This window comes from Oncorhynchus mykiss, chromosome 15 (assembly GCF_013265735.2).
Source record: "Oncorhynchus mykiss isolate Arlee chromosome 15, USDA_OmykA_1.1, whole genome shotgun sequence".
NCBI classification, from domain to species: Eukaryota; Metazoa; Chordata; class Actinopteri; order Salmoniformes; family Salmonidae; genus Oncorhynchus; species Oncorhynchus mykiss.
In genome coordinates, this window is record NC_048579.1 from 4889758 (window position 1) to 4903399 (window position 13642).

A 13642-nucleotide genomic window follows, 5' to 3' on the forward strand; every position below is an offset into this window, starting at 1 on the left:
TCTAGGACTGTCTTAACTGTAGGCCCCACTAGAACACCTCTAGGACTGTCTTAACTAACTGTAGGCCCCACTAGAACAACTCTCGGACTGTCTTAACTGTAGGCCCCACTAGAACACCTATAGGACTGTCTTAACTAACTGTAGGCCCCACTAGAACACCTCTAGGACTGTCTTAACTGTAGGCCCCACTAGAACACCTCTAGGACTGTCTTAACTGTAGGCCCCACTAGAACACCTCTAGGACTGTCTTAACTAACTGTAGGACCCACTAGAACACCTCTAGGACTGTCTTAAATAACTGTAGGCCCCACTAGAACACCTCTAGGACTGTCTTAACTGTAGGCCCCACTAGAACACCTCTAGGACTGTCTTAACTAATTGTAGGCCCCACTAGAACACCTCTAGGACTGTCTTAACTGTAGGCCCCACTAGAACACCTCTAGGACTGTCTTAACTAACTGTAGGCCCCACTATAACACCTCTAGGACTGTCTTAACTAACGGTAGGCCCCACTAGAACACCTCTAGGACTGTCTTAACTAACTGTAGGCCCCACTAGAACACCTCTAGGACTGTCTTAACTGTAAGGCCCCACTAGAACACCTCTAGGACTGTCTTAAATGTAGGCCCCACTAGAACACCTCTAGGACTGTCTTAACTGTAGGCCCCAATAGAACACCTCTAGGACTGTCTTAACTAACTGTAGGCCCCACTAGAACACCTCTAGGACTTTCTTAACTAACTGTAGGCCCTACCAGAACACCTCTAGGACTGTCGTAACTGTAGGCCCCACTAGAACACCTCTAGGACTGTCTTAACTCTAGGCCCTACTGGAACACCTCTAGGACTGTCTTAACTGTAGGCCCCACTAGAACACCTCTAGGACTGTCTTAACTAACTGTAGGCCCCACTAGAACAACTCTCGGACTGTCTTAACTGTAGGCCCCACTAGAACACCTATAGGACTGTCTTAACTAACTGTAGGCCCCACTAGAACACCTCTAGGACTGTCTTAACTGTAGGCCCCACTAGAACACCTCTAGGACTGTCTTAACTGTAGGCCCCACTAGAACACCTCTAGGACTGTCTTAACTAACTGTAGGACCCACTAGAACACCTCTAGGACTGTCTTAAATAACTGTAGGCCCCACTAGAACACCTCTAGGACTGTCTTAACTGTAGGCCCCACTAGAACACCTCTAGGACTGTCTTAACTAATTGTAGGCCCCACTAGAACACCTCTAGGACTGTCTTAACTGTAGGCCCCACTAGAACACCTCTAGGACTGTCTTAACTAACTGTAGGCCCCACTATAACACCTCTAGGACTGTCTTAACTAACGGTAGGCCCCACTAGAACACCTCTAGGACTGTCTTAACTAACTGTAGGCCCCACTAGAACACCTCTAGGACTGTCTTAACTGTAAGGCCCCACTAGAACACCTCTAGGACTGTCTTAAATGTAGGCCCCACTAGAACACCTCTAGGACTGTCTTAACTGTAGGCCCCAATAGAACACCTCTAGGACTGTCTTAACTAACTGTAGGCCCCACTAGAACACCTCTAGGACTTTCTTAACTAACTGTAGGCCCTACCAGAACACCTCTAGGACTGTCGTAACTGTAGGCCCCACTAGAACACCTCTAGGACTGTCTTAACTCTAGGCCCTACTGGAACACCTCTAGGACTGTCTTAACTGTAGGCCCCACTAGAACACCTCTAGGACTGTCTTAACTAACTGTAGGCCCCACTAGAACAACTCTCGGACTGTCTTAACTGTAGGCCCCACTAGAACACCTATAGGACTGTCTTAACTAACTGTAGGCCCCACTAGAACACCTCTAGGACTGTCTTAACTGTAGGCCCCACTAGAACACCTCTAGGACTGTCTTAACTGTAGGCCCCACTAGAACACCTCTAGGACTGTCTTAACTGTAGGCCGCACTAGAACACCTCTAGGACTGTCTTAAATGTAGGCCCCACTAGAACACCTCTAGGACTGTCTTAACTGTAGGCCCCAATAGAACACCTCTAGGACTTTCTTAACTAACTGTAGGCCCTACCAGAACACCTCTAGGACTGTCTTAACTCTAGGCCCTACTGTAACACCTCTAGGACTGTCTTAACTGTAGGCCCCACTAGAACACCTCTAGGACTGTCTTAACTAACTGTAGGCCCCACTAGAACACCTCTAGGACTGTCTTAACTGTAGGCCCCACTAGAACACCTCTAGGACTGTCTTAACTGTAGGCCCCACTAGAACACCTCTGGGACTGTCTTAACTAACTGTAGGCCCCTCTAGAACACCTCTAGGACTGTCTTAACTAACTGTAGGCCCCACTAGAACACCTATAGGACTGTCTTAACTATCTGTAAGCCCCACTAGAACACCTCTAGGACTGTCTTAACTAACTGTAAGCCCCACTAGAACACCTCTAGGACTTTCTTAACCAACTGTAGGCCCCACTAGAACACCTCTAGGACTGTCTTAACTATCTGTAATCCTACTACACTGTATTCATAGATTTTAAATTCGTAAAAACTACATTCGGAAGTACACATTGTCAGAGAGTAATTAATACATTGTGTTATATTTTGATGGAATCAAGGAGCAGATTGTTTATCAACCAACCTAATGATTTCTCCTTTCTAAAACCCTATCTCGCCTGCTGAAACCAAGCTGATATAAATATGCTCATTTATTTAAGTTTAGGCTAGTAGCTGAAGCGTTTGCCGTTTGTCCTCACTGATTACATATTTTGGCAACTACAGTTGTATATCATTTTTTTTGGAAACATTATTGCCAATGAAAATACTAATCATCAATCAAGCTGAAGATCATTGAGCATTATTACATTGAAACCCCAAACCAATTATAATACCGAAGACAATGTTAACATTGCAGTTCATACAATAATCTCATCAAGACAAAAAACACAACATAGTCATCATGGTTATTACGCATTGCATTTAAACGAAAGGTCATGATGATATGTTTTTTCATAGGTCGCTACGTTGCAACACCCCCTTAGGGTTTTGGTCTAAAGTAGTGCTCTATTTTAAGGAATAGGGTGCCATAGGGCTCTGGTCTAAAGTAGTGCTCTATTTAGGGAATAGGGTGCCATAGGGCTCTGGACTAAAGTAGTGTACTATATAGGGAATAGGGTGCCATAGGGCTCTGGTCTAAAGTAGTGCTCTATTTAGGGAATAGGGTGCCATAGGGCTCTGGACTAAAGTAGTGTACTATATAGGGAATAGGGTGCCATAGGGCTCTGGTCTAAAGTAGTGTACTATATAGGGAATAGTGTGCCATAGGGCTCTGGTCTAAAGTAGTGTACTATATAGGGAATAGTGTGCCATAGGGCTCTGGTCTAAAGTAGTGCTCTATTTAGGGAATAGGGTGCCATAGGGCTCTGGTCTAAAGTAGTGTACTATATAGGGAATAGGGTGCCATAGGGCTCTGGTCTAAAGTAGTGCTCTATTTAGGGAATAGGGTGCCATAGGGCTCTGGTCTAAAGTAGTGTACTATATAGGGAATAGGGTGCCATAGGGCTCTGATCTAAAGTAGTGTACTATATAGGGAATAGGGTGCCATAGGGCTCTGGTCTAAAGTAGTGTACTATACAGGGAATAGGGCCCCATAGGGTTCTGGTCTTAAGTAGTGCACTATAGGGTGCCATTTGGAACACAGGCTCTGTGTGAGGTCTGTCGATGCATTACTCCCTTTCTCCTCACATTAGAAATATTTGTACCTTTGGCGAACGTGGATTTTTTTCTGCCTCTTCTTCTGTGAATTGTCATTGCCTTTGTTGTCATAGTATGTTGAGCGCTTTCAGCAAACCGTCAAATATACCTACATATCTATTTTTAAATGCATGCTTTTTTTTATTTTTTAAAGATAAGCATTTTTCACTGTTGCTAGAAAAAAATAAACAAGACTGAAATATACATCAGGATTGAAAATGTCCTCCTCTTAAATATGTCCATATGAGTTTCTCGATTTGAGCCCCAAAAGTTTTAAGTCTGCAAAACTACTGCAGTCTCTGTTTCGGCAATAAACCTCTGCAGTCTCTGTTTCGGCAATAAACCTCTGCAGTCTCTGTTTCGCCAATAAACCTCTGCAGTCTCTGTTTCAGAAATAAACAACAACACGCGTAAAAGGGACTCGTCATGCCATGCAAAAATATCTCTTCCAATATCTGGCCCTTTTTCTCTCATCTCACTTTCCTCCTATTTCCTCCCTATCTTCTCATTCTTCTTCGTATTTCTCAGCAGGTTATTTAAATGTAATTCCAGTGGGTCTTTTCCCTCAGAGTGCCCCCTAGAGTCACATGCTGGTTTCACAGGTTGGGGACATACTGCTTTCCCCGGTCATCAGGGGGATCTCTGGTGTGAAAATGTGGTTCTCTGCTTTGTGTCCACTTTGGTTGATGTCGACCTTACCCTCCCCACTTGCCCCTCCCCCCACCACACCCTGGGTGCAGTTCCCCGCCGATGCCCCTCCTGCCGCTCCTGCGGTCTCCATCAGGTTCTTCTCCTCGTTGGTCAACCCTTGACCCCCGAGACTCTGGTCCAGGGTGTCCTCGTCCCCTGGCGGGGTGTCCACCACTACCATCAGCCTCTCAGGGGACAGGGGGAAGATCTCGTCTTCTGTGCCCAGGTCGAGGGCCTCTGTGCTGGGGAGGAGCGGTGTGGTCTCCCCCTCAGGGGACTCATCCTCCAGGAGGCTGGAGCTGATGTCCTGGGGTGAGGTGGTGCTGGGTGGCGTCGGGGGGGCTTCGGTGGGGGGGCCCTCGATGAAAATGACCTTTAACCCTTTGGTTCCCTTGACGACAGGGTTGATGCTGCCTCTCAGGGAATTCCGGATGTTCTCAACAGTTCTGTTGAAGCTCTCTGCGTCGTCTCTGGTGGACTTTGTGGCACCATCTTGGTCATAGGGAACAAACCCATACATCCTGTCTTTGAGGAGGGTGGCATCTTGTGGGCTTTGGACGTCATCGACACTCGACTCTGGGAGGGGATCCAGAGTCGGAGGGAACTTCCTTCTAGAACCCTCCCCAAACTCGTCCCTGCAGGTGGCGATGCTATCCACGCTCGGCGGGCTCTGTATTCCGTCACCTTCCTTCAGCTCCGTCAAAGACGAAGAAGAGCGCAGGACTTCCTGCATCTCCAGTTCTACTTTCTGTAAGGTCGGGGTCGGCGCAGGAGGGGACCCCGGGTGCTGCTGCAACTCCGGGGATGTCGTAGCGGTGAAGGCGGTTGAGGTGCTCACGGTGCTCAGGGAGCAGGAAGTGTTGAGGTTGGTGAAGGACTGAGACCTGGCCATCTCGTTGTACATGCACTCTAGGTTCTGAGCGTTAAGAAGCTGAGAGGTACCGCCTCTGAATTCGGGGATACCGCCTCTGAACTGAGGGCTACCGAGGTGCCGCCGCTGGGGGCTGCTGCTGGTTGTGATGGTGATGCGGTGGGTGGATCCCAGGAGGATGGATTCGGGGAACGTCTTATCCAGGGAATGAAGACTGGTGTCAGAGGCGGCGCACTTGGGTGTGCTGGCCCAGCGGCTGGGGGACAGGTGGTTGCCCAGGCCCACACAGAGCTTGTCCTCTCCTCCTTTCTCCACCACTACATCCATCAGCTCCATACTCCGGGCGAACGCATCCTTCAGGTTCATGGAGACGATACTACCGTTTCTCTTGGCCCTCTCCAGGGCCTCCCGCCTCTTTATGGCCTTCTCCTGCCTCTTCTGCTCCTTGTAGAACTCAGAGAAATTGTTGACTATAATGGGGATGGGCAGAGCGATGACCAACACCCCGGCGATACAGCAGAGACCCCCGACTATCTTACCCAGCAGAGTCTGAGGGTAGATGTCACCGTAACCCACCGTAGTCATAGTGATAGTGGCCCACCAGAAGGAGGCGGGGATGCTGGTGAACTTGGTGGCGTCTTCGTCCTTCTCGGCAAAGAAGACGAGGCTGGAGAAGATCATAATGCCCATGGCCAGGAAGAGGATGAGCAGTCCCAGCTCGTTGTAACTCCTCCTCAGGGTGAAACCTATATTAGATTAGAGTAGAACAACTAAAACTGTATACTCTCAATAAGTCAAACAGTGGTTCTTGGTCCTGGTCCTGGTCCAAAGAGGTGCTTATTTTAATGTTTGCCTTCGAACTATACATCTGATTCCCTTGAATCAATTCATCAAACCTTTCATTGGTGGAATCAGGTGCGTAGTGGGCAAAAAACTAAAACGAGCATCCATTTGAGTCCCCAGGACCAGGACTAATAAACACTGGGCTAAACAACATGCATACAGACCTAGAGACTGCAGCCCTGTGGAATGCCTGGCCAGCTTCAGAATCCTCAATATTCTCATGATCCGGAATATCTGCACCACGCGCCGAACGTTCTGGAACTGTAGAACACTCTTGTTGGATTCCGTCAGGAAGATGGTGACATAATAAGGGAGGATGGCCAGCAGGTCAATGACGTTCAGGGGACCTTTGAGACAGATAGGGAGAGAAGGAGGGAGAGAGGAAGCAAGGGAGAGGGGTAAAACAGTTTTTACTTCAATACGACTTTGTACAAGTGGCAGCAACAAGCTGAATTGCGAGTACAACTTACATTTTAACTATAAAAATGGGCAGTATTACCAACTGAAACACAAAACGAAAGACAAAGTTCCAGTTTAGTTGAGGAGCGGCTTTAAGCGTATATTTACCTTTGAAGAACTTCCACTTGTCGGGTGAAGAGAGGAAGCGGAGGAGGTACTCCATGGTAAACCACGCGATGCAGATGGCTTCCACATGGGCCAGCTGGGGGTTGTCGTTGGCCTGGCCGAACTCATCTAGCACCTGGAGCTCTGGTAGGGTGTTGAGGGACAAGGCGATAGTGGAGAGAATTATGAACAGGATAGACAGGATAGCCAGGATCTGGAGGGGAGAGGGAGAGGGAGAGGAAGAGGGAGAGAGAGATGTCAGTGTAGCTGATGTAAAATGGATAGCTAATTGGCGGTGCGCAAGTAGCGTTAAATCACTGTGACGTAGAAGTACTTGTTTTCCAACTATACGGACGACACGTGTTCAGAGGGTCCGTGGCGTAGCACAGGAAGTAGCACAGGAATCAGCACAGGAAGTAGCACAGGAAGTAGCACAGGAAGTAAGGATGCTGAAGGTGCAGTATCACCCTTTGAAAAATCTGAATAGAAACATGTTTTCATATAAATGTATTGTGCTTTTTGGTCCCCAGTTCAAGTCCAGTTCTGAGGCAAGGAGAGGGATGGAAGCAACACTGTTAAATCAGTTGATAAAATCAAGAATACAAATATTAAACAGTAGCTATGTGTTCTGACCTTGAAGAAAAAAAACTACAAAACAATGCCCCTTTTAAAAGTGGTACTATACGGTCTGTAGCCAGAACCAGGAGCAGTACATGTTCTTTGAGCAAAACAACAGTAGGAGCTTCTACTGTATATTTGACATTGATATTGTTCATTTGATATTCTCTGAATAGGAAGCATATAAATCTGCTTCACGCAAGCACGCACGCACACACACGCACACACACACACACACACACGCACACGCACACCTCACACCACACACCACACACCATGCACGCACGCACACACACCACGCACGCACGCACACACACACACACACACACACACACACACACACACACACACACACACCACACACACACCAAGGTGAGATGTAATAGACCATGTAATATCTTATATTTATATGACTTTCCCTTCCATTGTCAATTCATAGCAGAGAACGGTTGGGTGAATCTTGAGTCTCAGCCTAACACCCTAGAGAATATAAATGAGTCACAGCCTAACACATTAGAGAATATAAATCAGTCACAGCCTAACACCTTAGAGAATATAAATGAGTCACAGCCTAATACCCTAGATAATATAAATGAGTCACAGCCTAACACCCTAGAGAATAGAAATGAGTCACAGCCTAACAGCATAGAGAATAGAAATGAGTCACAGCCTAACACCATAGAGAATAGAAATGAGTCACAGCCTAACACCCTAGATAATAGAAATGAGTCACAGCCTAACACCCTAGATAATAGAAATGAGTCACAGCCTTAGATAATATAAATGAGTCACAGCCTAACACCCTAGAGAATAGAAATGAGTCACAGCCTAACACCCTAGATAATATAAATGAGTCACAGCCTAACACCCTAGAGAATAGAAATAAATCACAGCCTAACACCCTAGAGAATAGAAATGAGTCACAGCCTTAGATAATAGAAATGAGTCACAGCCTAACACCTTAGATAATAGAAAGGAGTCACAGCCTAACACCTTAGATAATAGAAATGAGTCACAGCCTAACACCCTAGAGAATAGAAATGAGTCACAGCCTAACACCCTAGATAATAGAAATTAGTCTTAGCCTTAGGTAATATAAATGAGTCACAGCCTAACACCTTAGATAATAGAAATTAGTCTCAGCCTAACACCTTAGATAATATAAATGAGTCTCAGCCTTAGATAATATAAATGAGTCACAGCCTAACACCTTAGATAATATAAATGCATCTATCTAGAGTCGACACATTACAGCCCAGCCATTCCACTGCTAGAGTTCAGATCTGAGGTGGTTGATTTGGGATAGACTCTGTCCGTGTCTCCAATGCCACCCTATACTGTCACTGAACAAAAATATAGACACCACATGTAAAGTGTTGGTCCATTGTTTCATGAGCTGAAATAAAATATCCCAGTAATTTTCCGTATGCACAAAAAGCTTATTTATCTCAAATGTTACGCACAAGTTTGTTTTACATCCCTTGCCAAGATAATCCATCCACCTGACAGGTGTCTGATTAAACAGCACGATCATTACACAGGTGCACCTTGTGCTGGGGATAATAAAAGGCCACTCTAAAAATGTGAAGTTTTGTCACACAACACAATGCCACAAATGTCTCAAGTTTTCAAGGAGCGTTCAACGGACATGCTGACTGCAGGAATGTCCACCAGAGCTGTTGCCAGAGAATTGACTGTTAATTTCTCTACCATAAGCCGCCTCCAACGTGGTTTTAGAGAATTTGGGAGTACGTCCAACTGGCCTCACAAACCACAGACCACGTGTAACCACGCCAACCCAGGACCTCCACATCCAGATTCTTCACCTGTGGGATGGTCTGAGGCCAGCCCCCCCAGGACAGCTGAGGAAACTGTGGGTTCTGCACAAACTGTCAGAAACCGTCCCCCGGGAAGCTCATCTGCATACTCGTCGTCGTCACCAGGGTCTTGACCTGACTGCAGTTCGGTGTCGTAAACCGACTTCGACGGCCACTGACACGCTGGAGAAGTGTGATCTTCACGGATTAATCCCGGTTTCAATTGTACCGGGCAGATGGCGTTGTGTGGGCAAGCTGTTTGCTGATGTCAGTGTTGTGAACAGAGCAATTTGAATGCACAGAGACAGTGTGACAAGATCCTGAGGTCCATTGTGGTGCCATTCATCCACTGCCATCACCTCATGTTTCAGCATGAGCATAATGCACGACCCCATGTTGCAAGGACTTGTAACACAATTCCTGGAAGCTGAAAATGTCCCAGTTCTTCCATGGCCTGCATACTCACCTGACATGTCACCCATTGAGCATGTTTGGGATGCTCTGGATCGACGTGTACGACAGCGTGTTCCAGTTCCCGCCAATATCCAGCAACTTCGCACAGCCATTGAAGAGGAGCGGGGCAACATTCCAACAGGCCACAATAAACAGCCTGATCAACTCTATGTGAAGGAGATGTGTCGTGCTGTATGAGGCAAATGGTGGTATCACCAGATACAGTATGTGTCGGGGGGCTAGGGTCAGTTTGTTATATCTGGAGTACTTCTCCTGTCCTATTCGGTGTCCTGTGTGAATTTAAGTGTGCTCTCTCTAATTCTCTCTTTCTCTCTTTCTTTCTCTCTCTCTCTCTCTCTCTCTCTCTCTCTCTCGGAGGACCTGAGCCCTAGGACCATGCCTCAGGACTACCTGACATGATGACTCCTTGCTGTCCCCAGTCCACCTGGCCGTGCTGCTGCTCCAGTTTCAACTGTTCTGCCTTATTATTATTGGACCATGCTGGTCATTTATGAACATTTGAACATCTTGGCCATGTTCTGTTATAATCTCCACCCGGCAGAGCCAGAAGAGGACTGGCCACCCCACATAGCCTGGTTCCTCTCTAGGTTTCTTCCTAGGTTTTGGCCTTTCTAGGGAGTTTTTCCTAGCCACTGTGCTTCTACACCTGCATTGCTTGCTGTTTGGGGTTTCAGGCAGGGTTTCTGTACAGCACTTTGAGATATCAGCTGATGTACGAAGGGCTATGGAAATAAATGTGATTAAATACATTTGATTTGATTTGATTTGAGATACTGACTGGTTCTCTGAGCCACGCCACTACTTATTTTTATTTTAAAGGTACTGTATCTGTGACCAACAGATGCATATCTGTATTCCCAGTCATGTGAAATCCATAGATTAGGATCTAATTAATTTATTTCAATTCACTGATTTCCTTCTATGAACCGTAACTCAGTAAAATCTTTAAAATTGTTGCATGTTGGATTTTTTAAAAAACGTTTTTGTTCATTGTATTTTAAGGTCACTACTTTTAACCGGGGCCCATAGGCCCCTGTGGAAGAAGCTCACTATATACTGTAGGTAATCGGGTGCCATTGGGGACAAGCTCTGTGAGATGTATAAGTGATTCTCTGGAAGCCATAGGAATATTAATGGTATGAATACAATCAGTGGTGAGGAAGCCGACTTGATTTGATGAGCTGAGAGAGACAGACATTCATCAATGGGAATGTGCTTTCTGTATGAGGAACATAAAGCATGGAGCCTGAGAGAGAATGAGAAGACAGTGGAATGATGAAAATAAAAGAATGACTGAAGAAATGTAGGCGTAAAATAATGAGTCGCGGTGTCCCCTTTCTCCAGGGTAAAGACTCCAGGGTAAAGACTCCAGGGTAAAGACTACAGGGTAAAGACTCCAGGGTAAAGACTCCAGGATAAAGACTCCAGGATAAAGACTCCAGTGTAAAGACTCCAGGGTAAAGACTCCAGGGTAAAGACTCCAGGATAAGACTCCAGGATAAAGACTCCAGGGTAAAGACTCCAGGGTAAAGACTCCAGGATAAAGCCTCCAGGGTAAAGACTCCGGTGTAAAGCCCCCAGGGTAAAGACTCCAGGGTAAAGACTTCAGGATAAAGACTCCAGGGTAAAGACTACAGGGTAAAGCCCCCAGGGTAAAGACTCCAGGGTAAAGACTTCAGGATAAAGACTCCAGGGTAAAGACTACAGGGTAAAGCCCCCAGGGTAAAGACTCCGGTGTAAAGACTCCAGGGTAAAGCCTCCAGGGTAAAGCCCCCAGGGTAAAGACTCCATGATAAAGACTCAAGGGTAAAGACTCCAGGGTAAAGACTCCAGGGTAAAGACTTCAGTGTAAAGACTCCAGGATAAAGACTCCAGTGTAAAGTCTCCAGGGAAAGACTCTAGGGTAAAGACTCCAGGGTAAAGACTCCAGGGTAAAGACTCCAGGATAAAGACTCCAGTGTTAAGACTCCAGGGTAAAGACTTCAGGATAAAGACTTCAGGGTAAAGACTACAGGGTAAAGCCCCCAGGGTAAAGACTCCGGTGTAAAGACTCCAGGGTAAAGACTCCGGTGTAAAGACTCCAGGGTAAAGACTCCAGGGTAAAGACTCCGGTGTAAAGACTCCAGGGTAAAGACTCCGGTGTAAAGACTCCAGGGTAAAGACTCCAGGGTAAAGACTCCAGGGTAAAGACTCCAGGGTAAAGACTCCAGGGTAAAGACTCCGGTGTAAAGACTCCAGGGTAAAGACTCCAGGGTAAAGACTCCAGTGTTAAGACTCCAGGGAAAGACTCTAGGGTAAAGACTCCAGGGTAAAGACTCCAGGGTAAAGACTCCAGGATAAAGACTCCAGTGTTAAGACCCCAGGGTAAAGACTCCGGTGTAAAGACTCCAGGGTAAAGACTCTAGGGTAAAGACTCCAGGGTAAAGACTCCAGGGTAAAGACTTCAGGATAAAGACTCCAGGGTAAAGACTACAGGGTAAAGCCCCCAGGGTAAAGACTCCGGTGTAAAGACTCCAGGGTAAAGACTCCAGGGTAAAGACTCCGGTGTAAAGACTCCAGGGTAAAGCCTCCAAGGTAAAGCCCCCAGGGTAAAGACTCCATGATAAAGACTCCAGGGTAAAGACTCCAGGGTAAAGACTACAGGGTAAAGACTCCAGGGTAAAGACTCCAGGATAAAGACTCCAGTGTAAAGTCTCCAGGGTAAAGACTCCAGGGTAAAGACTCCAGGGTCAAGACTTCCGTGTAAAGACTCCAGGATAAAGACTCCAGTGTAAAGACTCCAGGGTAAAGACTCCAGGGTAAAGACTATGGTGATCTTATTTCTTCAAATGTAACTTTATTGAACCTTTTATTTAACTTTATTTAAATATTATTTAACTGGCCAAGTCAGTGAAGAGCAACTTCTTTACAATGATGGCCTACCCAGGCCAAATTCGGACAGCACTGGGCCAATTGTTGTGATCTGATGAAGTGAAAATGCTTTTATGAAATGAAGAAAATACATACAAGGGTGCATCCCAAATGTCACCCTATTCAGGCGCATGGGGCTCTGGTCTAAAGTAGTGCACTATATAGGGAATAGGGTGCCATAGGGCTCTGGTCTAAAGTAGTGCACTATATATAGGGAATAGGGTGCTATAGGGCTCTGGTCTAAAGTAGTGCACTATATATAGGGAATAGGGTGCTATAGGGCTCTGGTCTAAAGTAGTGCACTATATATAGGGAATAGGGTGCTATAGGGCTCTGGTCTAAAGTAGTGCACTATATATAGGGAATAGGGTGCCATAGGGTTCTGGCCCCATGTCATTGAGGATTTCAAGTTAAAGGTCTACCGGGTTACTGCAGGCAATTTTTTCAGAAAGCAGGATCCCGCTTTCTGTCACTGGGTATGACATTGCGTCCCAAAATGCCTTGGCATTCTCCTGATTCCATGATGTCATGCACACATTCAATGCACACAGTGCCAGAGGCAGCAAAATGCCTTGGCATTCTCCTGATTCCATGATGTCATGCACACATTCAATGCACACAGTGCCAGAGGCAGCAAAATGCCTTGGCATTCTCCTGATTCCATGATGTCATGCACACATTCAATGCACACAGTGCCAGAGGCAGCAAAATGCCTTGGCATTCTCCTGATTCCATGATGTCATGCACACATTCAATGCACACAGTGCCAGAGGCAGCAAAATGCCTTGGCATTCTCCTGATTCCATGATGTCATGCATACATTCAATGCACACAGTGCCAGAGGCAGCAAAATGCCTTGGCATTCTCCTGATTCCATGATGTCATGCACACATTCAATGCACACAGTGCCAGAGGCAGCAAAATGCCTTGGCATTCTCCTGATTCCATGATGTCATGCACACATTCAATGCACACAGTGCCAGAGGCAGCAAAATGCCTTGGCATTCTCCTGATTCCATGATGTCATGCACACATTCAATGCACACAGTGCCAGAGGCAGCAAAATGCCTTGGCATTCTCCTGATTCCATGATGTCATGCACACATTCAATGC

The 13642-nt window shown here is 46.4% G+C and overlaps 1 protein-coding gene across 1 annotated transcript in view; it reads right to left on the reverse strand.

Moving 5' to 3' along the window:
* Window positions 1–4325: 4325 nt before the first annotated feature.
* Window positions 4326–13642, reverse strand: part of LOC110490882 (potassium voltage-gated channel subfamily B member 2-like) — a 109579-nt gene continuing 100262 nt past the window's right edge. Inside the window, exons 6-8 of the mRNA XM_036945597.1 lie at window positions 6714–6995; window positions 6311–6493; window positions 4326–6049 (exon numbers count right to left, since the gene is read on the reverse strand). Coding sequence (XP_036801492.1) covers window positions 4326–6049; window positions 6311–6493; window positions 6714–6995 — 2189 coding nt within the window. The remainder of the gene's footprint in view (window positions 6050–6310; window positions 6494–6713; window positions 6996–13642) is intronic.